Raw genomic sequence first — 24,346 nt, forward strand, 5'->3', positions numbered from 1 at the left:
TTTTTCCAGGCTTTAGTGGCCAAATGGTCCATATTCTGACATCAAGTCTGAATGTCTGCTAGAGCAGCTACGGAAAAGGTGCCTTTATCTTGAGTCAGGTTGAAGAGTGGCAGCATGAAAACAAAAATTTATGCTTAACTGCTTGGAATTTTTTTTAAACCACTGCAACTGATTCAAATGTTTAAATATCATATGACTCCCAAATTAATGCATTGAGCAATAGCTGATCCAGCATTATGGCACCTGTTCCACTGTAACCACTGTTGCTCTATCACATCACTTCACAGAATATTAGCCAGTCATAATAGAAAATAGCAACAGCTATACAGAAACCCAAAAGGTTAGTAAAGCAAACAGTTCAAGGACAGTACGAGAGAGCTATCTCAGTTAGATTTGAAGACAGTTCAGAACTGCATCATTTATATTTAGTTAGTTGCCCTCCATTCCGTTCAGTTCAAGTGTTGACCTAACCACTGTAATGAGGGAGAAAAACATTTTTTTTTTCTCTTAAATCTATTTTAAATTAAAAAGTGAGCCCTTTGAAGTAGTTTTTAAAGAGCATGAGTAATTTTATTTAAATAAATAAACAGAATATTCATGAGACTTGAAACCCAGCTAGAAGAATGCGTCATGCTTTTTCTAAACTGGCTGTAATTACCAAACAAGATAAAGTATATGATAAAGCTTACAATTAGCAGCTTGTGATTGTTTTTTTTTGTGTTTTTTTTTTTTAAGTTTACGAAATAGCAGATACCTTAAAAGACAGTATCTGAATAAATAATTCTTCCAAATATTTTGGTAAAATAAGAACTTTTTTTCATACAGGATATCGTTTTTCTAAATACGTCAGTGCCTGAAGATGTGGTATATTAAATTTTAATTCGGTTTTATTCCATTGTTTAGTTTTTCTCACTGAGCTGATAAACATTTACCAAATAGAACGTTTTCATTAAAAAAAAAAAAAGACAGCAAATGAATTGTGAAAACTTTAGACAACCTTAATAAAACTTTTGCTTTATGCTTGCAAACTTAATCACACATGAAGGAAAATAAATTCCTCTTAAATTCTAGGATGAAATCTTGGCTCTCTCCAGATATCAAGATTACATCATTTTCAATGTCTTCATCAGGAAATATGAAAACAAATAATGTTTTCTCTTTTCTTGTTTGCCTTTGTGTCAAATTCTGGCTCTTGGCAGGAATCCCCATTTCCTTTCTTACCCAGAGTATCTTCAGACTGTGGGCTATGTGGGTTTGATGCATGGGTTTTGTCCATTTTCATGGTTATGTTTCACTAATGTCTCATCATCTTTTGGCCATCAGTTTTGCTAGTGACACCTTGTTCTCTAAGGGGGAGCAGTATGTTTTCTGTGCACTATAAATAAAATGAAGGCATTTTTTTGGTCGAGTCTTACATTGTATGGTCCAGGAGAGGCTCATGCTGTTCGCTTGCTAAACTTGGGAATCAACAGAATCTTTGCCTACAAGAGAGAGGCACTGTTTCAAATTGTATCGTTTCTAGCTTATGTCCTGGTGAGTACAACATTTATGCTGTTCAGAGCGTTCTCCTAAAGGAAGGAGGGCTTGTACATGTATTGAGAGTATGTCATAGCAAGACTAATGCTTGAATGCTGGTTGCTGTCCCAGCCCTTGGTCTCTTTTCATGAATGATTACTGAAAGAATAATGAACAAGACAGAAACAGCCCTCTCTTTTTCTTATTTATCTCACTGTTTTTGAGATAGAATATTGAGCTGCAGTTGCCCTTCTTCTGTTCTGGTTTCATTAGTGCTTACTGTAATTGCGTGACATTAGCACAGTTGTTTTGTTGCTGCAACGCAAACATGTAAGAGCAGTTTAGGAGTGAAACCTGGAGCTGGGAGGTTGCTTTGACCACCTGTAGCACCCCAAAGAACCCCCCATGCTTTTTTGGATCTGCTTCGTAGTTTTTTATAGTCAGAATAGATTTCCTGGCAATTTCCTCTTTTTCAGTCTTCTGTAGTAAAAGTGGATTGACCAGTGTTCCTTTGAGTAACTCAGACTCTTTAATGAATCTGCTACAGACCATCAGTTTACACTTGGACCAGGTCTTGACTGCTTGTTTGATATGAGGATGTAATAGATCATCAAAAGCTCATTAAGGAGGAAACTTGGTGAGTCTGGCCTCAGTGCTGCTGTCACTACCAGCTTCCTGTGGATGGCCAAACTGTGAGGAATGCACACCTCTGCTCAAACCTTTCAAGTGTGCCTTTCATCTGGGGTCTTGACGTGCCTTAAAATGGTCCTGGCCCTGTCCTTGCTCTTGCCAGAACTGAAGGGAAGCTGGCTTTGTTCAGATTGGTTTTCTACTCCAAGAATGCTGCAATTCAGGACAGGACTATCAGGAGTATTAAGTGGGAGTATCTGTAGCATGTGCATCCTCAGGCACAGGGCAAACTAGCTGACTTGTGGCACCTTGCTGGAGCATCAGCTTCCTTATAGCAGTTAGATCCCAGCTCTTCCTTAAAAACAAAGAGCCCGTTTGGTTGCAATAGTGACTCCTTAGGTCTTGTGCCTCTGGCATGCCTAAACTCAGTTCATTAAAATATGGGACTGCATGGGAATTCTCTCAGGCAAGAGTTAATAGCATTTTTTCCCTGATTCATTTGTGTTCACCTGCTTGATGTGAGAGAAAGATTATTTCATTTGCCAGTGAAACTTTGCAGTGGATTGACTGAGTTGATTGCAGTGTTTCTCTGTATCCGAGTTAAAACTGCAGGATCTTAATGCTTGCTAAAGCCTGGACAGCATGTCTTCAGCATATGATTATTAGTTCTATCAGCTGTGGAAAGGCATTTCAAATAGCACAGAGCTGAGGCTGCCCTAGGCCCTGGCTGAAAATTGCCTACCACCACCTCACTATCAAATCAGCTCCACCTGTTCTGACACACCCAAATAACATGTATAACGTGGAGCTTTGCCATATAGAACCTGACTCCACCCAGGCTGACTCAGATGGGGAGTCCTTGGCTCCTTGAATGCAAGTGTAGGGGAGCTACAGCTGCTGAATGTGGTGACTGTAGCCAAAAACATCCTTATCAGATTAGGCAAAACCTTCCAGAATATTTAGTCTCATGATGAGGTCCAAGAAACTGCAGCATCTCATGAGGTGCCCTGCATATTTTAGAAGCTTTGTTTTCTACAAGAAATCATCAGCTGCTGTGAGTCTTCATGCCTAAATCTATGCTATCTGAATGCCCTTGTGACGTTGATAAATAGAAATTTAAACATAACCGTCGATGATTCAAGATTAGAAATTGGAAATCTTTTGTATGAAGAACAGCTTTACTGGTCAGTATGTGCTATGACCTTGGTCCAAGGTTGCAGTCTATGAATGATACCTTTGCGGTAAACCTAATAGATCCTCCATTTTTAGTATGAAGAGCTATTTTAATAGTCTGGAAAGGGAAAATACATGAAATACTTTAAATGTATTTAAATATTTTAAAAGTTGCTATGAGAGCTTAGATATACGTCGTCCCAACGCGCAGCGGTACTTTCCCCACAGTATCTTTAGTAACCTTTTCCTTTCATCTTAGTGCTCTCATTGGAACCAATTGCCTTACCTTGGAGCATGCAAACAAAAATAATTAGCATCATAACCCTTCAAAACATACCTACCGGCATCCATGGCAGACAATTGGCCTTCCTTACATAATGTGCTCTCCTGTTCCCATGACATGTTTGAGGATGTGATGTTGCAGAGTGCATCCAAGGAAAATATCAGCAGGTGCTTTGAGAGGCAGCAGTAACTTCTGTAAGAAAGGGGGGTACAATCTTTAGTTCCAGTGTGTTTTGGTGAATCATGCCAGTGTTTCTGTTCTCATTAAAAATGGTTGAAATATGAAAATACTGCAAAGATTGTTCTGTATGTGTACTAAAGTAACTAGAAGCAGAATTCTTGTTCTTTTTGTCTATTTTACAGTCAAATGCTATCAAATTACAGAAATATGTCAATAATTTATAAAACTAATTACGGTTTGCAAAGAACAATCTGCATTATACTGGAGCGTGGCCTCAATGATGCTTTTCCTGGAATAGCAACAGTAGCAAATCTGAAATATTTTTCCAGTGTCTGGTGGTAGAAGAGTAAGTGTGCTGGATTTTTCCTATTTTAGAAGCATGTCTGAAAACAGATGTACTTAATAAACCATGAAATAGTTGTTGGTAACTGGGGGGAAAAAGTGCACTCTGTCTTAGGTGGGTGTATGGGAAAAGGCTTTGTGTGTTTTTTGTTTTTAAAAAACGTGGGATTTTCCAAGGTCTGCATATCTTGGTAGGATAACTTCTGTGACTCCCAGTAGAATTTATATTTACTGATCCTTGAAAATGCATTTTCACCCCAAAGGTTCATTTTTCTATCATCATTTTTTTTAAGGTAATTGTTTCTACATGTTCCGATTTCACAGGGGCTGTATCAGATCAGGTGTGTTCAAACTTGGGGCTGCAATGCTGCAAACAGCTCCAATTAATCTTTATAAGCGAAAATAGAAAGGCAGAAATAGAAATGATGCCATAGTTGTCCGGCCTTCTTTTAACATGTTGCTGATAATAATAGATCAATAACTTTAAAGCTGTGACAGCCTTCTGGGAAAGCTGCAGCCCCATTCTGGAGAACCGCAGCTGATCCAGTACTGAGAAATGTGCCCGAGCCCACGTTTCAAATAATCCTGCTGGGAGTGTCCTTTCCTTCACCCATGTGACAGGGGTTGGTTTTCGGGCTCCCAAACACTGGATGCACTGAATGGGCTCTGCTGTGTAACTGGGAGTGCTAATGAAGTTATCAGCTTCAGCTATATGGAGACTGCCCTGCTTTGGAAATATTTCTGTTCTGAAAAGGAGGCTGTCCTTGGAACTCATTTGATATCACTCTTTTATTTATTTATTTATTTATTGTTAATGAATTGGATCGTGCCCTCCTCTCTGTTCGCTTCATTAAGGTAATGCTCTGTGCAGACCCAGGCTGTGGCCAAGTCCTAAAATAAATGCAGAAGCACCAAGATGGGTGAGTTCCAAGGCGTCCCACTGAGCAAGATGTCACAGGAGATGAAAGGAAGAGGGAGGCACGTCTTGGGAAGATGTTGACACGGTTGAAAGTGGTCACCTTGCTCGGGGACAGGTCGGCTGCCTCTTATAGCAGCCCTTTGCATGCTTTGTTGGTGGCATTGGGGCAGCCTCCTGCGCTCTGAAGTGGTGCAGCCTGAGGCCACAGCTGGCTGCCAGCAGATGCGAGGGAAGATTTGCATCACGTGTTCCCAGATGTGGATCTAATCTCTTCTCAACTCCTGGACTTTGAACAGAACAAAAGTTCAGGACATGTATGAGCACTCCTTGGAGAGAGCAGCGGTTCCTGATTGGGATGTTGGGCTCTGGCCAGTGCCTCGTAAACAGGTGTCAGCCTCCCAAAAAAAGCCCTCCCCATGTGCCAGCAGCGGGTATCCTCGCTGGCGTGCCTGTAGCAGGATTTAGTGGGTCAGGAGGAATGACCCATAGGTCAGCAATGAGGCGCGCTGCTGGGCTGGCACGCCTGAGGCTTCCTTGACATTTGCCTTGCCTTATATCTCCTGAGGACGAAGCAGGGATTTCAGGCTCCAAATCTGACCAGTGAGCCTTGCAGTGTATTGGGTATGAGATAAAGAAGAGGAGATAGTAATGGGTGAGTTGATTGTGAGGGCTTGTTTATTTGTTTGTTTTCCTAACTCAAGCATTAACCTGTAGCTTTGAATATGGACAATAAGGGAAGTAAAGAAATGGATGAGGCTGTGCTGAAGGAGGATTTTGCTGCTAGGGGGCAATATATATTAAGCAAAAACACACTGAGAAGTAAGTTCTTTGTATCTGCTGAAGTTTAAAAAACACAAAAGCCTCCAAACAGAAAAAGCATAATATAAACAAAATATGCAACTTACTTATATTTGTGTATATATATATTTCTATTTTTTTAAACAAATATTTGTGTGTGACTGACTTTCTCTCCTCTCCATCACAGCGGGATCACTATCAGTTTCAGAGACCGCGCACAGCATTTTCCATCACAATTCATATGAAAGAAATGCCTTCAGTTTAAGGGATCTAAAAGTGTTTCAGAAGCTGCTGGGAAGAAGTGGTGCTCTGGCTCCTGGCTCTTTAAAACCTCAAGCTCAAGGAACATACCCTGCACGATCCTCGAATTTTCTTTCCAAATTCAATGAGTACTTATATAAAGCAAAAAGATAACAATCTGGACATTAGAAAATCTTAAATCACACGGTCTTGTAACTGTCCTGCTTCTTCCTTATTGAGAAAAACTGGGACAGCTATCTCAGATGTCTTTATGACTTTTTGTTCAAGCCACTTTCTTTAGCATACTCCCTAAAAAAAGAAAACAAGAGAAGATAAGAGATGACTTCAGCTGCGTTGTGGCATTCATGTTGAGTGGTGAAATAGTTGTTCAGTTATTTAAATGTACTCAGTCTTGTTTTAGATCTAGATCCAGATGGTTCTGTAAAGCTACATTGTGAGAATGCAGTTTTCCATTTATTTTAATATTTAGTGGTTATAAGAGATTATGACTATGATATTCATAAGTTAGTTGATTGAGGCCCAGTAGTGGGAAAAATGCATCTATTTCTTGAGCAGATTTTCAGCTCTTGTTTAACTGATCACTGAAGTTTGGCGAAGGAAGAGGTACTGTCTAAATGCGTACAGGTTGCAGCATAGTGTGCCAGATTTCTGTGGTAGAAAATTTGTTGTTAATTAGCGTTAAGAGGAGCTTGCCTGAGGATGTTTTGCAGCTGCAACTGAAAGTTGCACAAAGAAGCAGATGTTTCCAACTATTTTTTAATAATGTTATCTTGTTTCCTGTATTATTCAGAGTGAGATACTCACAGGAGGTTCAGGGGCAGAATTAATTGGAACTGTAGTGTATATTTGGCAGGGTTTTCTGAAATTCATACCAAATACAAGAAATGACAAAATAAGCTAAAAGGGGGGGCTATAAGAATGAAGGGGACAGACAGCAGAGTCTGTTGTGACAGGACAAGGTGAAATGGTTTCAGATTAAAAAGGAGAGACTAGATATAAGGAGAATGTTTTTTACAATAAGGGCGATGAGGCACTGGCACAAGTGCCATTGCCGGATAGGTGATAGGTGTTCCAGCCCTGGAGACATTCAGGGTCAGGCTGATGTAATTTAGGTGTCCCTGTTCATTGCAAGAGAGTTAGACCAAGTAGCCTTTAAGGGTCCCTTCAAACTCAAGTGATTCCATAATTCCATGATAATACTTAATAATGCATAGAAGTGTTGGATGGGTCTGAGTTTACAGTAGCAGGAGTTTCTACTGTCTTGAAATCCATGGAGTTTTGAACTCCATCAGCTGTGGAAAGGGAGGGGAGATGGCAACTCTTCATATGGCTGTGCTGAAACATATCAAGCACTTCTTCAAGACTTTGCTGTAGCACTTTCTGGTTAGTAATAGAAAAGAGTGGGTTAGTCAATGTTAGAAGGCAGCGAAGCCAGCAATTGTCACAATAATCCTGTTCTTTCAGCTCCCTACAAAGAGATTACGATGTGAGTGTAGCTGAATCAGGATGCCAGCATGCTCTGTGCTCTTCATTCTGTGTCTGCTAACTTGCCATAAATAATTTAGAACGTACATTTAATTTGAGATTAAATTATTGTTGTTATTTAATATGATTAGCTCAAAATACAGACTTAGGTTTTAAAATATTGTGTCCTGTGTGAAAAGATGTTCTGTAATAGAGTGCTTTGACCTTTGCCAAATCAGCATATGTGAACTACTCGTAATCCCTGTGCGTTTATAATTACCAAAGTGGCTTGGATGGCTTTACTTAGCCTTAAATCCTGACATCACCTTCAAGCACAGAAATCAAACTTCTTGTAATTAAGATTGTATCAATGCTGTGCTCACCATTTCTCATCTTTTTCCAGTAGTCGTAATAAACCAAAATTTTATGATTCATTGCCTACCTTAAGCACTGTTCTTTCAGATATTGCCAGGCTACTGATGCGTAAACAGAAATGTAAATATATGCTTGCGGACGGCTGATTGCTTGGCCTTACACAATAGCACTGAATCACCGGAGTAGGTCTCCTTGTTCTGCACTGCAGACTTAACAAATACAGTTGAGAAGCTCAGCAGAGCACAGGGAGTTTGTTTGGGCTCACTGAAGCTTGTGGTTTTCCATTCCAAATGTTTTTCATCCTAACTGTGGTTTCTAATCTAGTGCTTTCCAGTTCACAGACCCACTACAAGGTACGAAAATATTTAGATTCAATAAGTCAGCAATCGACACTTAACTCATAATAATCTTTGTGATCTGGTGGAGTACCTGGGTTTTATTTTCTACATGTGTCAGAGGAAGAGGAAGGAAAGAGGAGTTCTATAGCATTTAAGCTATTGTTTCTAGAAAATTATTTTAGGCATTCTTCCAAATCCAAATGTAGGTAGTTACGTGTTGGAAGTTCCAAAAGTTGCTGTATTATTATGTATTTTAAAGCTGTGGGGAAAAAAAAGAAATACGCAACTGATTACATATGTATAAATACTTGAGTGCTCATGGAGTTTGTGTGTGCACAGGTGTATGCTGGGGAAAAACAGAGCAGAGATGTGCAGGGAATTGTTATCATCATCCTAGTTGCTCCCATTAGGCACCTGATTTTTTGTGTGCATTTCTATATTACTCCATAAAAAGATTATCTGAATATTACAAATTGTTGTTCAAGTGATTTACTGAGTTTGAGGATCCTGTCCTAAGATCAAAGAAGTGAGCTAGGAGATAACTATTTCAGAATTCTAAAGGGAAGACAGGGATAGCAGAACATATGCGCAGAGATATGGGTGCTACGTGCTGTATGTATGAAATACATGAGGATAATTGCTGCCCACACTCTGTGCAAAGGTTATGGTGTTAACTAGTCAGGAGTGGGGAGGATGTGGATACCAGACATCAGATCTGAACACTGCAGTTCCTGAGAATGCCTTTAAAACCCAGGGAAAATGTGGAGCTTGTTGAATGTTGGTTGGGACAGCAGATTTCCTAAGTACGGGGACTGAAATGAAGATCCATAAACTTATGGGAATTGCTATTTCCAGAGAAGCATGACTGATGGTTCCAGAGAAACTTGGCTTTCTTACCCAGCGATCTTCTCTTCATAACTGATGAGCCCAAGAAGCACCACATCTTCATCCTGTGGTGCAGGTGTTGCCCATGCTAACTCCTGTCCAGGTGCAGACCTTACGTTTGACTTAGCTGAGCTTCATGAGGCTGCATTTCTTCAGCCTGTTGAGACCCATGAGGTGGCATCCCTACTCTGCACCTTATCAGATGTTCTGCATCCCATGCCTTCCACAAACCTGCTGGGGAATGTGATCTCCCCTGCCTTCCTTGCCATGCAACCCCCCTGAAGTTCCATCACATTCAGCCAGATCATTGAGTGTAGAGCAGCATTCCCTTAGGCTAAGAAATAGCTGGCTAAAATGTGATGTCTTTCATCACCTCATCCTAAAGTCAGTAGGTAAAAAGGGAACATTTCTCTAAGGGGCTACTTCTGCCCTAGGCCCAGAGGCACTGTGCTTAATGTATACAGTTTTGGCTGATCCCTGTTCCAGAGGCAGAGCATTGGGCAAGCTGCAGCAACAGATTTGTGCAGCCTAGCTGCTAGAATGTGCTCCTCTGCATGTTTTTCTTGTTTGTCTTTGGGGGAAAGTTAATTTAGTATCCTCTCAAGGTTAAATTCTAAAATTCTTGCTTTATCTTTGCTCCTTAGACAAGCAAATCCTGCTCCCAAGGGGTTTGGAAAAAGGCATAGCTCTGCAATATTTTGCTTCAGCGTCAAAGTGAAGCAAATCTTGAAAAACTTTGCCTTCAATTGCATGTATCGATGTACATATGCATGTATCAATGTACAAATGCAAGCAATAGTTTGTTTTTCAAGAGTTAGCTGGTAGTTCCGTTTGTAGTGAAATTTATACATGAAATCCTTTAGCCCGCTATAGAGTTAAATACTAAGTAGGAACACTAGGGGTGCCTGGCAGGGTATGACTGAGTAAACCTGATATTCAGAAGTCCACACAAGTCAGAACGGTTCATCACGTTCTACGTAGTACATGTGTATCTGAGGGAAAGTACACTTAGTTGGTGTGACAGCACCATGGTGGGGATGTCGGGGAGCATTCCTCAGAGGAGAAGGTTGAGCTCAGGGCCACGGGCTCACAAACCAAAGCAAGGGGGGTGGGAGCCCTGCAGTGAGGCTCATTGGCAGCTGAGGGCAGGAACAGGATACGTCTCAGCTTGGGTGGCTCTGGGAGGAGCAAGTGTTGGGATTAAAGTGTCTTGATGAAGTTGTTCCTTTTCCTTTCAGATGCAGACAGTGATTTTCATGGGGTGGATTTTCTGCCTGACGACCTCAGTGAGGTTCCAGACGAGACAGGCATGAGGGTGAACAAGAAATACTCCTGCCTGCCTGCTGAGGAGAAGGGGATCCACATCATCAACATCCGAGCTATTGAGGATATAGGATATGACCAGCATGAAAGCACAGTGAGTAAAGGACTTGCCAGATATGCAGCAGCTGGCACGTTGTGCTTCTTTCCTTACCTTATACCCAAATGTTCCCTTTCATTGGAGGCTCTGACAGTCTCCCCCTTCCCTTTCAGGGGTGCAGAGGAGGCTGCTGCCAGCCACAGCACCTGCTTGTTTGGTGGGCTTGGTGCTTGGGTGTGTGGGCTGGCAAAGGGAAACAAGGGATCCTTTTTTTAACTCCTAGCCTAAAAAGGGGTTGGTTATTCTCAGAGTAATCTGTCAGTAAGGCTGTGGCAATGTTTAAATCTCTGCCCACGCTGAGAAGTGTCCAAAATTGCATGCGAAAACTACTGTTAGCAGAGGTAATATTAAACAGTTTGTAACACACAGCAGAAGTTTTTTCCCATTGTCAGATTTCTAGTGTCATTAATTGTGCCTTGGTTAAAACTTTTTATCAGCAGTTTTAAAGGAAGTTAGTAACATAAATGCACAGGATTAGGAGCTGGCTGTGTCATAAGCATAAGCATAAAAGGAAGTTTATTCAGGTGAAGGAATGGAAGTAGAGTGAGCTATGTAACAGACCTTGCTGGAGAAACTCACCATAAAAGCAATGCTTGATTCATTGTGCTTGTGCTTAATTGGAGTTGAATGTTGTGGAATGATTCTGTCAGGAATGTTTTGAAACCAAGGTGCCCTTTCTTTGTCTCTTCCATAAGCAGAGGGACAGGGCCATGCGTGGTCTTAGCTGAGGCACCTCTCTACCTTGGTGGCCTACCAGAACCTTGCAGTATTAAAGAACATCCTGCAAAGACTCTATTTACTTCTTTAAATCAGGACAACAGGCTTCTTTGGAGTCCTTTAGCTCATCCCTTTCAAAGAGCAGTAGAGGTACTCTTATCATTAGGGAGCGCGTTGAGGTTTTTGTATGCAGAATGCAGCAGACTCTCCTACAAAGTCTGCCAGTCCTCCAGAGGGTCAATTCTTCAACAAGTTCAAGGAAAGGCAGAAATTAATATCTGTTAGTACTTTGGTATGTCTCTGTAGTTATCCTGTCCAATTTTCAGGCAAATGCGTGAAAATAGGTCTGTGTTTTGAGACTTATGTTTCTTGTGTCCTGCAGCACTGCACAGCCAACCTACATAGCGTTAGTTCAAGGCAGAAATAAAGCCCTTGCCACCCTCAGGTTATGAGGCAGCCTGGGGTTTGATTAAGTGGGAAGAAGAGCGTTGAACTCAGCTAGCAAGGAGCCCGTTTCCCTGGCTGGAGTCCAGTACTGGCCGCCCTCAGCACCCAGCTGGCTCCCTTCAGTCTGTATGGGGGCTGATCTCTTTCTCAGATGATACAAACTAGCAGCAATAGATAAAAGAAGCGAGAAATGTTTGCACATGATATCAATCTATCTGTCAGAACCAAAACACAGATGTCCCAGATGGAAGAGGACAGATGATCTTAGTGGCAATTAGCCCTCAGCAGAGACAACCAAAGCTACCCAGTAGCTGACTTACGAAGCAGTGTGCTGGGAATTAGATTAAATCCCAGTCATTTTATCTATTTACTTCTGGCCAATGAAATCCCAGCCGACTATCAGGAAAATTGCAAGTGTTAACTTGCAAAATTGTTTTGAGTGAGTAGCACGTGGGGTCTCCGCCTGCAGGCTTGCTGCCTGAGGTTAGGTCTTGGTGTGCTTTTGGAAAGCAGTGCTTGATACCAAGCCCTGGTCTGCTTGGTGCCCATTTGACTGTGCACTAACTATTCTTTTCTTTCCCTGCACACCCCACTCCCTGCTTCCAGCTATTGAACTCCCTATCCAAAAATCCAGATGCTGACTGCAAGTATGGACTCTACTTCCGAGATGGCAAGAGGAAAGTGGATTACATCCTGGTCTATCACTACAAAAAGTCTTCAGCAGGGAGGACGCTCACCAGGAGAGCCCTGCACAATGATGCAGGTGCCAGGAGCACCAAGCAGGACCCGCTGCCTGGGAAGGGTGTGCAAACGGAGATGGGTGAGAGTGAGCCCCACGCTGACTGCCACGAAGACGACAAGAGGTTTCGCAGGGAGGAGTATGAGGGGAACTTGGTGGAGGCTGGCCTGGAACTGGAACATGATGAGGATGTAAGGAGCTGCTGTAGATGTGTAATGATAAGGAGGATGGTTGGTGGGTAGATTTGGGGAGATCACAGAGTCACAGAACCATAAGGGTTGGGAGGGACCTCCAGAGATCATTGAGTCCATCCCACTGCTAAAGGGGGTTTCCAACAGCAGGTAGCACAGGCAGGCATCTAGGTGGGTCTTGAATGCCTCCAGGAAAGGAGAATCCACCACTCACTGAGCAGCCTGTTCCAGTGCTCCATCACTCTGACAATAAAGAAGTTCTTCCTTGTGTTAGCATGGAACTTCCTGTGTTACAATTTCTGCCCCTTGCCCTTGTTTTATTGCTACACTCCTCTGAAAGGAGTCCACCTACGTTGACTTGACTCATGCACTTTAGATATTTATAAACAGTTATGAGATCCCCTCTCAGCCTTCTCTTCTCCAGTTGTGGCCTCACCAGCGCGGAGGGGGAGGTTCACCAGGGCAACAGGCTGAACTTCTCAGCCATCACTCATGATGGCACGTGCCTTACTGCCACACAGCTTGTTGGTGTGTTATCATAGCTAGAGGCAAGGCTTAGATTGGCTGTAAACAGCAATCAGCGGTTGATCGGGTTGACCTGGTATGCCTTGGGTTGGGTCCACTGGTAATTCTGGCTCTGATGAGGAATATCTGATGCAGACAGTAAAATTTTCATACCTTGGTGCAGCCTCTGGAGAATCATGTTTGTGCAAGGTGCTCTGCTAAATACTCTGGTTCAAGCATGTGGCTCTGGGTTGTAGTTTCACTCTTTCCATTCTCAGCTGTGAATATTACAGCCCTTTACCTGTACCCTGAAAACAGCATACTCTATTAAAAGACCATTAGACTGCATGAAAAAGTGATGTGTGTGAAGTACTGCCAATGCGTGATTAGTAGAAATAGCCGCAGTCATATTAATTTCAAAGAAAGCTATTACAATTAACTGATCCAACCAATATGCCTGAAATCCCCATGACAGAGGATGAGCATTTGTGTTGGTTTTATTTACTGGATGCAACAGTTGATATTAAACACCTAGAACAGTGATCAGCGTTAAATAAATAAATCTGCCAACCCTAATTCACAAATGACAGGTGAGGCTGATGGTACAGTGTGAGAAATCTTCCAATTCTCTATGCCTGTGTGAAAATATGAATTGCTTTGTCTCAGGTTGTTGTAGCGAGTAGTTTTGTTCACTTGTTCATTAAGTCACTAAAATGCTCTTCAAGGAAGTAAATTCAAGGATGGCTAAGAAATGATGGCTGGTTGGAAGGCTGGCAGTTGGTTATCTCCTCTGGGTAGTCAGTGGGTTTCTGGAAGGGAGGTTGGGAAGGGTAACTGTCCCTTCATGCTGCAGCTGTGAGCCTGTGGGTTCTGAGCAGCTCCTGTGAGGCAGCAAGAACTCTCCTCAGCTCCACTCCTTACAATGCGTGGCATTTGGCCCTGTGCCTGTGAATCAAATTTACCTGGCTTAGCCTATATTTGTGTCCGTAGCCATTAGCTTTTATTTCCCAAACAGTTTTTATCTTTTTATCTGTTTAACCTAATGGTGATTGTTCTGGAAGACAATAGCATTTCTGAGTCACGTTTTATATCAGCTCAGCGCAGAGAGGTACCCAGTGATTGTCCTGTTGTTAGAAACTGGTCAACTCAAACAAATGAGGTGATAATGTTGGCTGTAATGGGCATTTCTTTAAATGTGAACAAGGGGGAAAATACTTAATTTCCTCCACCAGTAACCTTTTCTCTTGTTGTTTTTTTTGTTTTTTTTTTAAAGACTAAGATCCACGGGGTTGGATTTGTAAAAATCCACGCACCATGGAATGTATTGTGTCGAGAGGCAGAGTTTCTTAAGCTCAAGATGCCAACAAAGAAGGTAAGTCCAATTTTCCTGTTTTTTTCTTTTTTTCTTGTTGTTTTGTTCCTCAGCCCACCTTGGAAGGCGTGGGAACATTGTTTAAACATATGCTCATTGCGCACCTTTCAAATATATTTTTATTCCTATAAGCATTTATAAAATACTGAACTAACCTGCACGGCCTGGCAAGGACAGTGACTCACTGGCACTTAGCAAGAAAAGTGGAAGGGTCACAAAATTTCTTGTTTGGGACAACAGAAAGAACAAGTGGAGGCAGGAATGGAAATCATGAACCTGTGGCTCTTGCCATTGTCTGTGTGCAGTATGAGTGATTTTATACAGTCCCTTACTCTCCCAGTGTGTTTTAAAGGAGGTTGCAGTTGATAATTAAATGTAGTTGTACATTTTGGTGGTTTCTTTCTCACCCAAAAGGTTGGACTGCTTAAAAATGAATGTACTACTTTGCACGCAGTAGTCTCACTGGGTTTAGGTGGCTACTTACATACATCATCAGTCATGCTTGCAGGAGTTGGGACTACTCTACCACAAAATAAATTACCTCTCAGAATATTTGAAATGTCATTAAAGATGCGACGGTGTATTTTCATCGTGAGCTAAATTCTAAGTCATCTGTGATAGATTGCTACCTGCTCAGTGAGAGTAGCTTAGAGATGGATTAATATTTAAACATGCTAAGTGCATGTCCCAGACTGCAGAGGGAAGTCTGTAATGGAGAAAGAGACACTCTCAAAGCTTAGCATCATTTATTACAAAACTAAAGCTGCACCTTTGGTTTGGATTTTATATCAATCCCCGCTATTGCCTCACTTACTGCCGATTTTAGTCAGAAGCATAATTAGATAAAAAGAGAACTGCAGTAGAATAGTAGCTTCAATGTTATGGAATTAAAATATCTTCAATAATCTTTGATTACGTGGAAGAGGAGAAAATCCTGAAAGCTGCAGGATATTCAGAGAAAAGCCCCTGGTGCTGCAGAGTGAGGTGACCACTTCTGTCCCTTACTTCTTGCAATGAGGAAATTGTTCCTATGAGTGCATCTCTGTGAACCAGAAAATGAAGTTTTACTGTTCTTCTGTTTTCCCTCTTAGATGTATCAAATCAATCAGACCCATGGTCTTCTGAAAAAGATCAACTCAGTAATTCAGAAGATAACGGAGCCCATCCAGCCCAAGGTAGCTGAGCACAAACCGCAGACGGTGAAGCGCCTTTCCTACCCCTTCTCCAGGGAGAAGCAGCACTTGTAAGTGACCACGGTGCCAGCAGGCCTGGGCTGCTCTGGTAGTGGCTGAAAAGAAAATGAACATCAAACAAAACTTAGAATGTCATTTACAACAGTCTTTTTCCATGTAAAATGAAAATGCTCGGTAAGATTCTACAGGCAGAGTTGTGGATTGATAATGACAAAGATAATTCCAATCATGTGGTATGGGCAGCTCACATGTACTGCAAATCAGGTCTTGTCTTGTAAGTGATACGAAGCCAGTGGACTGGTAAGAGTAGCTATAGACGTGGGTGGAGGAAAAAAATCATAAGGTGGGGCCTAGCCAGAGTTTCATTTGCCTTGGATTGCTTTGCTGCTGCTCTTCCTTGGCCAGCATCCCAGAGGCAAAGCTTTGAAGAGTGTGTTTATTGCATGCCAGCTGGAACAAATACCAGTCCTAGGGAAGGATTTCTTCACTCTAGATACAGACGTTTTTTTATTTTTATTTTTTTAATAAAGGGATGTGGAACATTAATGGAACCGTGTATATTAGATTCACATGCCTGATAGTGGGGCCAGTCAATGTATGTGATCTTTGATGTGTTCTTAGACTTGCAGCTATTATATTTATACATGTACTGCATGTAGGATGCTCCTGCAGCAAAGGAAACTGATAGCTCAGAGAAAGCCCAGAAGGTGCTCCTTAGCTTTGTTTGGAAATACCTCATGATACTTGCAGAGGTGGCTGTCTTCAGTGAGACCATCTTAGACATTTGCTAAATGAGGGAAGCCAGAGTGCTTTTACAGGTTTTGTGGGTGTGGCCCAAACATATAGATTATTAGGAGAAAGAAACCTAAGGCCTGTAGCAGGCAGGAATTCAATTCGATGAGCGCCAACAGCCTCTTTTGTGTGGAAAAAGCTATAAATACATAAAGCATGTCTTTAAAATGCAAGAGTTGGACTTTCTTTTTAACAAGATTTCCACAAGCTACCTTTTAATGTTAGCTATGAGAGAACCCCAGGAGAAAAGAAAATACTGAAGGGGTCAACAAGAGCAGGAAATTACTGTGTTTTGGTTTTTTTCTTAACATAATGGCTTCCTTCTGATCTTTTAACAGATTTGATTTGTCTGACAGAGATTCCTTCTTTGACAGCAAAACAAGAAGCACTATAGTAAGTACTGTATATAAATAATTTATGGCGGATAGTGCCTTCATCCTGGTGTTAATAGCCCCTTTGCTGGCTTTAGGATGAAGCCTATTGCAAGTTTGTCCCTTTGTACCTAAGGCCAGAGATCACCTGTGACATTAATTATTTATCCAATAAATGTTTCCAGCTTTAGCTTGTACAAAAAGTTGTGTTTGATGCTGACAGATTGCTGTCTTTTGGACAATGATTTGGATCTTCTTTTTGGTTCATGGTGTAAGTGAAACATGATTTCTTCATAGGCACATCACCAGGAGGGAACAGATTTCTGTGTTGCGCCTATCTGTCCCAAACTATACATTGCTCTATTACAACTCTGCAGCTCCCTTACAGAAGTGAAGGCTAAAGCAGGAATAAGATATCGCAAACTACATCTGAGTAATATCTTGTGACTCAGAACATGAACTAGAAAAGGGAGAAAGTCCTCCTCTATAGTCAGGTATTAAAGGGATATTAAAAGTAAAGCCTACACAGCATCTAGGGCTGTGCTAAGCAGCAGTTGCTGCAACAATTCTGCAAAGCATGGTGCTGATTTCTTGCCTACCTTCCCTAAGGCCCCTAAAGAACATCAGGCATATAGCAGTAATGCTGATTCTGTGTTGCTTCATTTGAAATCCCTGCAAATAACCTGGTAATAAAAGGTAGATTGAGCAGTGTGTGGCATCATCTTATCCTGCATGCATTCTGTTTGTATTCTTGTTACTTAAAGTTCTCTCCTGCCTTTCTCATGTGTATTTTTAAACCACAGTGCAAATATTGACCCTCCCACCTACAGCAAAATGAACAGGAATCCAGTCACTCCCTGCGAGACTTTGGTGAATAGAAAAAGCTGAAGAGCTTGAACTTATTAAAAAACAAAACAACAACAACAAAAAATCAAATTATGTAACTAGCCATCTCTCTGTGACAGCTCTTTAACCTGGGGGGCTGAAGGGCAGTGCTGGGCAGAGGGGCAGCCTCAAGTGTTCCCTGTGACCTGGCAGGCAGCAATTGTGCTGCTTGCCCCTGTAGAGCTGCCAATGGTTATGTGCAAAAATGCAGGCTGACCTCCCCTGCCATCCTGACTCCACGCCAGTGTGGAAAGGTTATTTGACAATAAATGAGAACAAATACGTCTGTTTTGCCACCAGGCTCTGAAAGGTTAAGGTCAAACTGTTTCTTTTACCTGTTTTTGGGTAGCTGCCACACGTGTGCAGGCTCGTGGGGCCAGAGGCAGCGATGTCTGCAGAGCACTGCAGAGCATGGGCAGCAAGGAGGAGTGGCCTGACAGGAGGGAAATGTAATCCTGTCCCCCTCAAGTAAGCAGCAGTAACTGGCCAGCGAGCTCAGCCTTCCTCTCTTGTATTATTAACTGTGTAAGGAAGTCTTGAAACTCTGATGTGCTGAGCATGACAATTTTTATTAACGAATAATGACTTCACCAGTGTCTTGGTTCTGCCAATACTTGTATCTGAACTGTGCACAGAAAGACTGTGCTTTTTGCTGGCAGTATCCCAAGTAAGCATTCTTTTCTTTTACTTCTACAGGTTTATGAAATTCTGAAAAGAACAACATGTACCAAAGCAAAATATAGCATGGGTAAGGAACTTTATTGAGGTTTAAGATCAATATTGTTTTCAGATATTGAAAATAATGGCAAGCTGTAACTGGCTGTGGAGTTTTGGTTTTTGCCCTGCTCCCTGATTTGATGTATGTGGATTTAAGTGTTTTATTTGGAAATATAATTACTGTAGCTATTTGGAATTTTTTTCAAATGTAAATCTATAGATTCAACTCTAAATGAGACATGAGCATGTAGGCCCTTCGTATGTTAGTTATGACCTTTATGGCAGGGCTGGAAGGTGATCTAGAGTGACACAAGTTCTGCAGCCGTTCAGTTTATCACTCGTGGTAGTGGATGGGAGCATTACCATGCACTTCCATAACTGCCCTGAAACCTATGGGCCACTGCATTCCCTTTGCAAGAACTTGAGTGGAATGGTGACTGCCCAAATCACTGTTATGAGTGGAAGTGAGTTTAACCTGAGGCCAGCCCTTCCCTTGGCCCTCACGGCAAGTGTGGGTAAAGTTCATGCTGCCTCAGCCAGTGGTTTTTAGGATTTCACCTAAATCTGGTGTCCTTAAGAAATAAATTCCTAATGTGGGTAAATGTGAATTCAAACACTGTGAGGCAGAAGTAGTAGATAGCTGTCTGGGGGATCAAAGGTAACAGTGGTAAACCAAATTATATAAGATGGAAGACTGTATTCTCTCATATCCTGTCATATTAGCAGATGACAAATAAAAACATATTTGGATGAAGAAAAAATGCATGAACGTGGGAGAAGGTATTTGATAACTGTTGAAGTCTGTTATAGCATTTATTTACCTACAAGCAGCTAAGTAAAACAATGGGAACTTGAATTACAGGTAGTTCTGTTCAATATTGACCCATCAGCTGCTTAGAAATCCATCAAATAATAAAGAACAATTATACGAGAAACAATTACCATGCTTGGATTTTTCTGTTGAAGTAACAACATACAATGTACAATTGTTGAGTCCTCGTATACACTAAATTTTCTTGGGGTTCAGCCAATATTAACAGAAGTTCTATTTCCCTGTAGCATGGAAAATCCAAGTTAATCTCTGACTTTCAGGACCCTTTTTTTGAGTCTGATGCCAGATCATTTTCACTGGAAGTTATGGACGTGCACTCTTGAAGGAGAGGACCGTGTAGTTTGAGTTCTTGCCTTAGAGTTGGTTGCTCGCTTGATTATTTTTTATTTTTTTCAATCCAAAAATGGGAAACTGGTTAGAGATTAGCTGAATAGGGCAGAGGCTAAAAGAAGGTAAAGTGTTAGGATTCCTGGATTGTTCTTATTCAATAGGCTGGTAAGGTCACAAAGTATACCCAATAAAAATGTCATTAGGCCCGCACATCCGAGGATATAATCAGCATAACTCAATCGAGTTCTTTGTGTTACAGCGCTGGAATGCTGGGTTAAAACCCAGCAAAGGTTGCAGATGGATTTGAGCAAACACAGATAGTGCTGCAACACTTTTGTCCAGCTGGAAAAGGGCAGCAGCACAGCGAACACTGCACTCTTTGTTACTCATTTTGCAAATTTGTGAAAATGTGAACCTATCATAACTGTTAAATGCTGGTATGTGGAAGGGTATTATGTAGCTCTTTGGTAGCACTGCCCTAAAAGGATAATTTTTCTGTTCCCTAGTTGTTTGTGCTAGAAGTGTGGAAACATTTGCAGGCAACTTATTGCCCTGCATAATTTTAAATATGACTTGGAAAATAATGATACTACAGGATACTAAATGCTCCTGGAGCAGTTTCTCCAGCTAGTGTGATTGTATTATTGAACTTGAAAAACTCTTACTTCAAGAGCAATCAAAAATAGCTCCTGAACCTGAAGTGATTGCTTCCTGGTTCACGCTCGCTGTCCCACACTGGGTAGCAATGAGTGGATGGTCAGCAGGGAGCATGCTATAGCACGTAATTTTTCCACTCTTTTTTTTTTTTATTAATTTTTGAGTTCTTTTGAATTCTCCCCAGTGCCATAGGTTGTTTTTTTTTAGCCTTGCACAAAGAGAACTGCTTGGCTTTGTGCCAACTGACCCGAAGTAGCTCTGGTTCCACAGCCAAGACCAGTTGGTTGAATCACCAGACATAACTTCATGAATAACATGGCACGCTCAGATGTGGGCACCCCTCCATCACTGGCAGCAGCTGTATGAATGGCAGCAGGGTGTGAGAGGCTGTGTGCACCCTCGGGGGCCTTGGTTTGGCCAAGTGACCTGTGGGAGGCAAGAACCTGCCCCTTGTGCCCCATGCATTTTGTAGATGAAGCATTAACTGCTTTTAGGCTCATGCATCTAACTAATAAACGGATGTGTAAACAGGGAAAGGAGAGGGAAGAAAGAAGGAAACTGCCCTTTTAAATAAAAGACGAAAATGTGGTAAATATGGTAAGTATTACGCCAAGGTCTTTGCAAAGGCTTTCCCTACAATTTCTCTAATCAATCTGAAATCTAAATTCAAAGCTCTGTGTGTATGGTGACTGTGTATGTGTGTTCCTTTATACCATCAATTGCAACCATGTTCTTTTTGTGATCAAACCTTCTGCTACATGCTTTCAAATCTGCAGGCTTGCCCTTAAATCAAACTGACTTTTCAGAAAATGTAATTTATTATAATGACTAATTTCAAGTCATTGGCTTCTAATTCTCGATTCTCAAATATATATGACTTCTTCTTGCTCTCTGCAGTTTTCCATTTCATAAAATGAGTCATGTTTAATAACCTATATGATTAAAAATGAAAGCACGTGGAAAGGAATGAGATGGCAGAAAAATCATTAGCTGACCAAATGGCTGTTATTTTGAGGGAAACCTCCAGGAAGCATGATGAAGTGGAACTGTCTAGCCTCAAAATTGTAAATAACTGTTATGCCTTTATTTTTCAAGGGATCACCAGCCTGCTTGCCAATGGAGTTTACAGTGCTGCATATCCTTTGCATGATGTAAGTGATCTTGGAATGTATTTTCCATATCTACTGTCTGATACCAAGCAGTTTTTAATATGTTATACATTAATGGCATCATCCCAAACATTGGTGCTCGGGAACACAACTTCCTGCTTGCTTGTGTGATGACTATAGTCATTTCTGCAGGCTGTTTCCATCACTGTGCTCACTATTAATGAATTTCCCCCGTCTGTCCTACCTCTGATGATCCTAAGTGATGTCTTTCATGAGGTGTTAAAGTGTGTTAAGCCATAATGTTCACTGGGATATAGAGGATTGGGAGGGGTGGGGAATTTAGGTGGTGCTTATTCATGAGCTGGAGATCCTCATACTGTCGAGGTGAGTGATGTCAAACCTAAACGTGATGGGAAGAGCTCAATGGATGGCTGTCAAAGTGGTTAAGGGACTGAAGCACCTCTCCTTTGAGAAGAGGTTGAGAGAGCTAAGACTGCTCAGCCTGGAGCAGAGGAGGCTCGGGGGATCTCATAAACATGTAAAAATACCCAAAGGAAGGCTGCATAAATGATTGAGCCAAGCTCTGCTCATTGTTGCCCAGTGGGCACAAACTAGGGCACAGGAGGTTCTCTTTGACCATCAGACAGCACTTCTGTGTTGGCTGTGTGATGATGTAGGTTTCTCAGAGAGGTTATAGACCCTCCTGAGAGATCTTCAGAAACTGCATGGACATAGTCCTGGGCACTCTGCTCTGGGTATCCCTGCTGGAGCAGGGGTTGGACCAGATGGATGCAGAGGTCCCCTCTAACCCCAACCGTTCTGTGATTCTGTGAGGCAGAGGCACACAGCAGCTGGGTGCTGGTGACACCTTCCCTTGGAAGTTCATGGCATGGCTAGAACTGTCAAACACACCCTCAGCCAGCCTTGCAAAAAGGCCTAGTGGATGTCAAGAGGACATTACAGAAATACTGCTCATGATGGGCTGGCTGCGTAAGTGTCCAGAGAGTGCCAAGCCCAGTGCAGGCTGCCCCATGGGGAACGTGTGAATGAAGCATGCTGTCTTAGTTTTCTGTCCTGTTTGCTGTGTCTCCAGTGTTTTATCTCCGGGTAACAGCAATCACAACAGGCCTGTTGCCTGCCTGATACTTATCGTGAACATCAGGCACTCGTAAGCTACAGTGATATCACTTAGAAATCCAGAACAGTTAAATAAACTTCTCTTCATGTACTGGCCCCACTTCTTTAGATAACTGCTGATAGGCTCTGTTTTAAGTAATTTATTTATTGTCTTCATTTACTCCTTTATCATACTTAAAAATAGCTCCACAGATCTAATCAGCCCTGAATGTTTGGAGACTTTGGGTACAGATCAGCTCTCTCAGCTGCTCTCTCCTCTGTCAAGTGGCCTGAGGTGAACCCCAGACACCACGGAAATACTGCATCCTTTCCCTTGACATTTTTAGGCCACCTTTATCACTTATTCATTTCTTTTTCCCCAGTGATGGACACCATTACTCTTTCTTAATGTGCCCGATGACAAGAGACAAAGTGTGCTATGACAAATGAACTCCTAAAATGCAGCATTATTTTACAGATTGCTTTTCTGGTTTTGATGCATTAAGCAAGAGGGATCCATGGGCGTGCAGGAGGCATAGCAGCTCTGGGCGTGACTCACTGAATGACATGAGTTTTCTTTCTTTAAAGGGTGACTATGAAGGTGAAAACGTCGAACCCAATGACAGAAAAGTAAGTGGATGTAAGGGGGTTAACAGACTTACGAAAGTCCCAGCCTGAAGTTACCTGCTGGAATCTGGGTACTGCCAAGATTTCACACACCATATCACAAATATGCCATGCAGTAGAAGTATGTGAATACTTTCTAACACTTCAGTTTGCCTTCATGTGGAGCTCAGTATGGCTATGTACAGCTTAGTTACAGTGCACTTCTTACCACATTAGCAAGTACTGAGAGCATTTAGGCACAACACCTAAAGTTAGGGTGCTGTAACTTCAGGTCTGCACCAGTGAGAATATGCTCAACTATCTTCAGATATCCATACCCAGCACAAACCCTGCTTTGTGCCACAGCCAACCATGCAAAATGCATTGCAGTCTCTGTGGATTAATGTGCTGCTACTCTGGAACATGGGGTTAGAATCAGACCCAAAAGGTGGGCATGTCAGCTAATGGGAAGGATAAAGACTCGCTCATTCCTCACAAACACTCAATTTTTATTTCCATTTAAGCTTTAATGTCAAGCACATCCAGAGGTGGTTCTATGGATGTATACTGATTACTGTATCATTTTCTGCATAAGTCTGCAGTTTAAATTGTTTTTAGTGTATGTATACTGAAAAAACCATCTGATTAGTAATCATTCTGAGGGAATACTTCTCATCAGAAAATGCAAATTTCCCCACACTTTGCAGAAATGTCAGTTTCTTAAATTTGGAGTGGAATTTCTGCACACTGGTGACCATGCTCCTTTAGAGCACATTAGCTCACTAGCAGTGTGTCAAAAGAGAGCTTAGGGCTGCTCCTGAACTCTCTGCTTCATGAGAGGAGTTAATGAATTTGATTGCCACGTACCTTGGGCTCCTAGACTACCAGCACCTGCCTTTACTTTCCAACTTGTTTCACAGCCACGTTTCCATGAGGAAAAGCATGGTTCAGGGTGTAGGAGAAGTGGGTTCAAACCCTCAGTGTTGGCCTTATGAAAATAGGTATCCAAAATTAGAGGTTTGCTGGGCCTAACATGCAAATGAGTCATCAGGAGACAGCTACTGTTGATTTCCAACCCCTTCTCCTCCCCATTGATTTGTGTTAAAAATACCATGTGCTTATCATTTCATCATTGAGCAATACACCCTTCAAAAATGATGAAACATGGATGAAAGTCCATGTTTT

At 41.9% G+C, this 24,346-nt stretch overlaps 1 protein-coding gene across 1 annotated transcript in view; it reads left to right on the forward strand.

Moving 5' to 3' along the window:
- Nucleotides 1-24,346, forward strand: part of ANO1 (anoctamin 1) — a 71,596-nt gene that overhangs the window by 21,120 nt on the left and 26,130 nt on the right. Inside the window, 8 exon segments of the mRNA XM_019615483.2 lie at nt 10,402-10,580; nt 12,354-12,677; nt 14,455-14,553; nt 15,645-15,796; nt 16,877-16,931; nt 18,491-18,542; nt 21,426-21,481; nt 23,144-23,185. Of these exon segments, the coding sequence (XP_019471028.2) occupies nt 10,402-10,580; nt 12,354-12,677; nt 14,455-14,553; nt 15,645-15,796; nt 16,877-16,931; nt 18,491-18,542; nt 21,426-21,481; nt 23,144-23,185 (959 nt within the window).

Source organism: Meleagris gallopavo, chromosome 5, assembly GCF_000146605.3.
Source record: "Meleagris gallopavo isolate NT-WF06-2002-E0010 breed Aviagen turkey brand Nicholas breeding stock chromosome 5, Turkey_5.1, whole genome shotgun sequence".
Taxonomy (NCBI): Eukaryota; Metazoa; Chordata; class Aves; order Galliformes; family Phasianidae; genus Meleagris; species Meleagris gallopavo.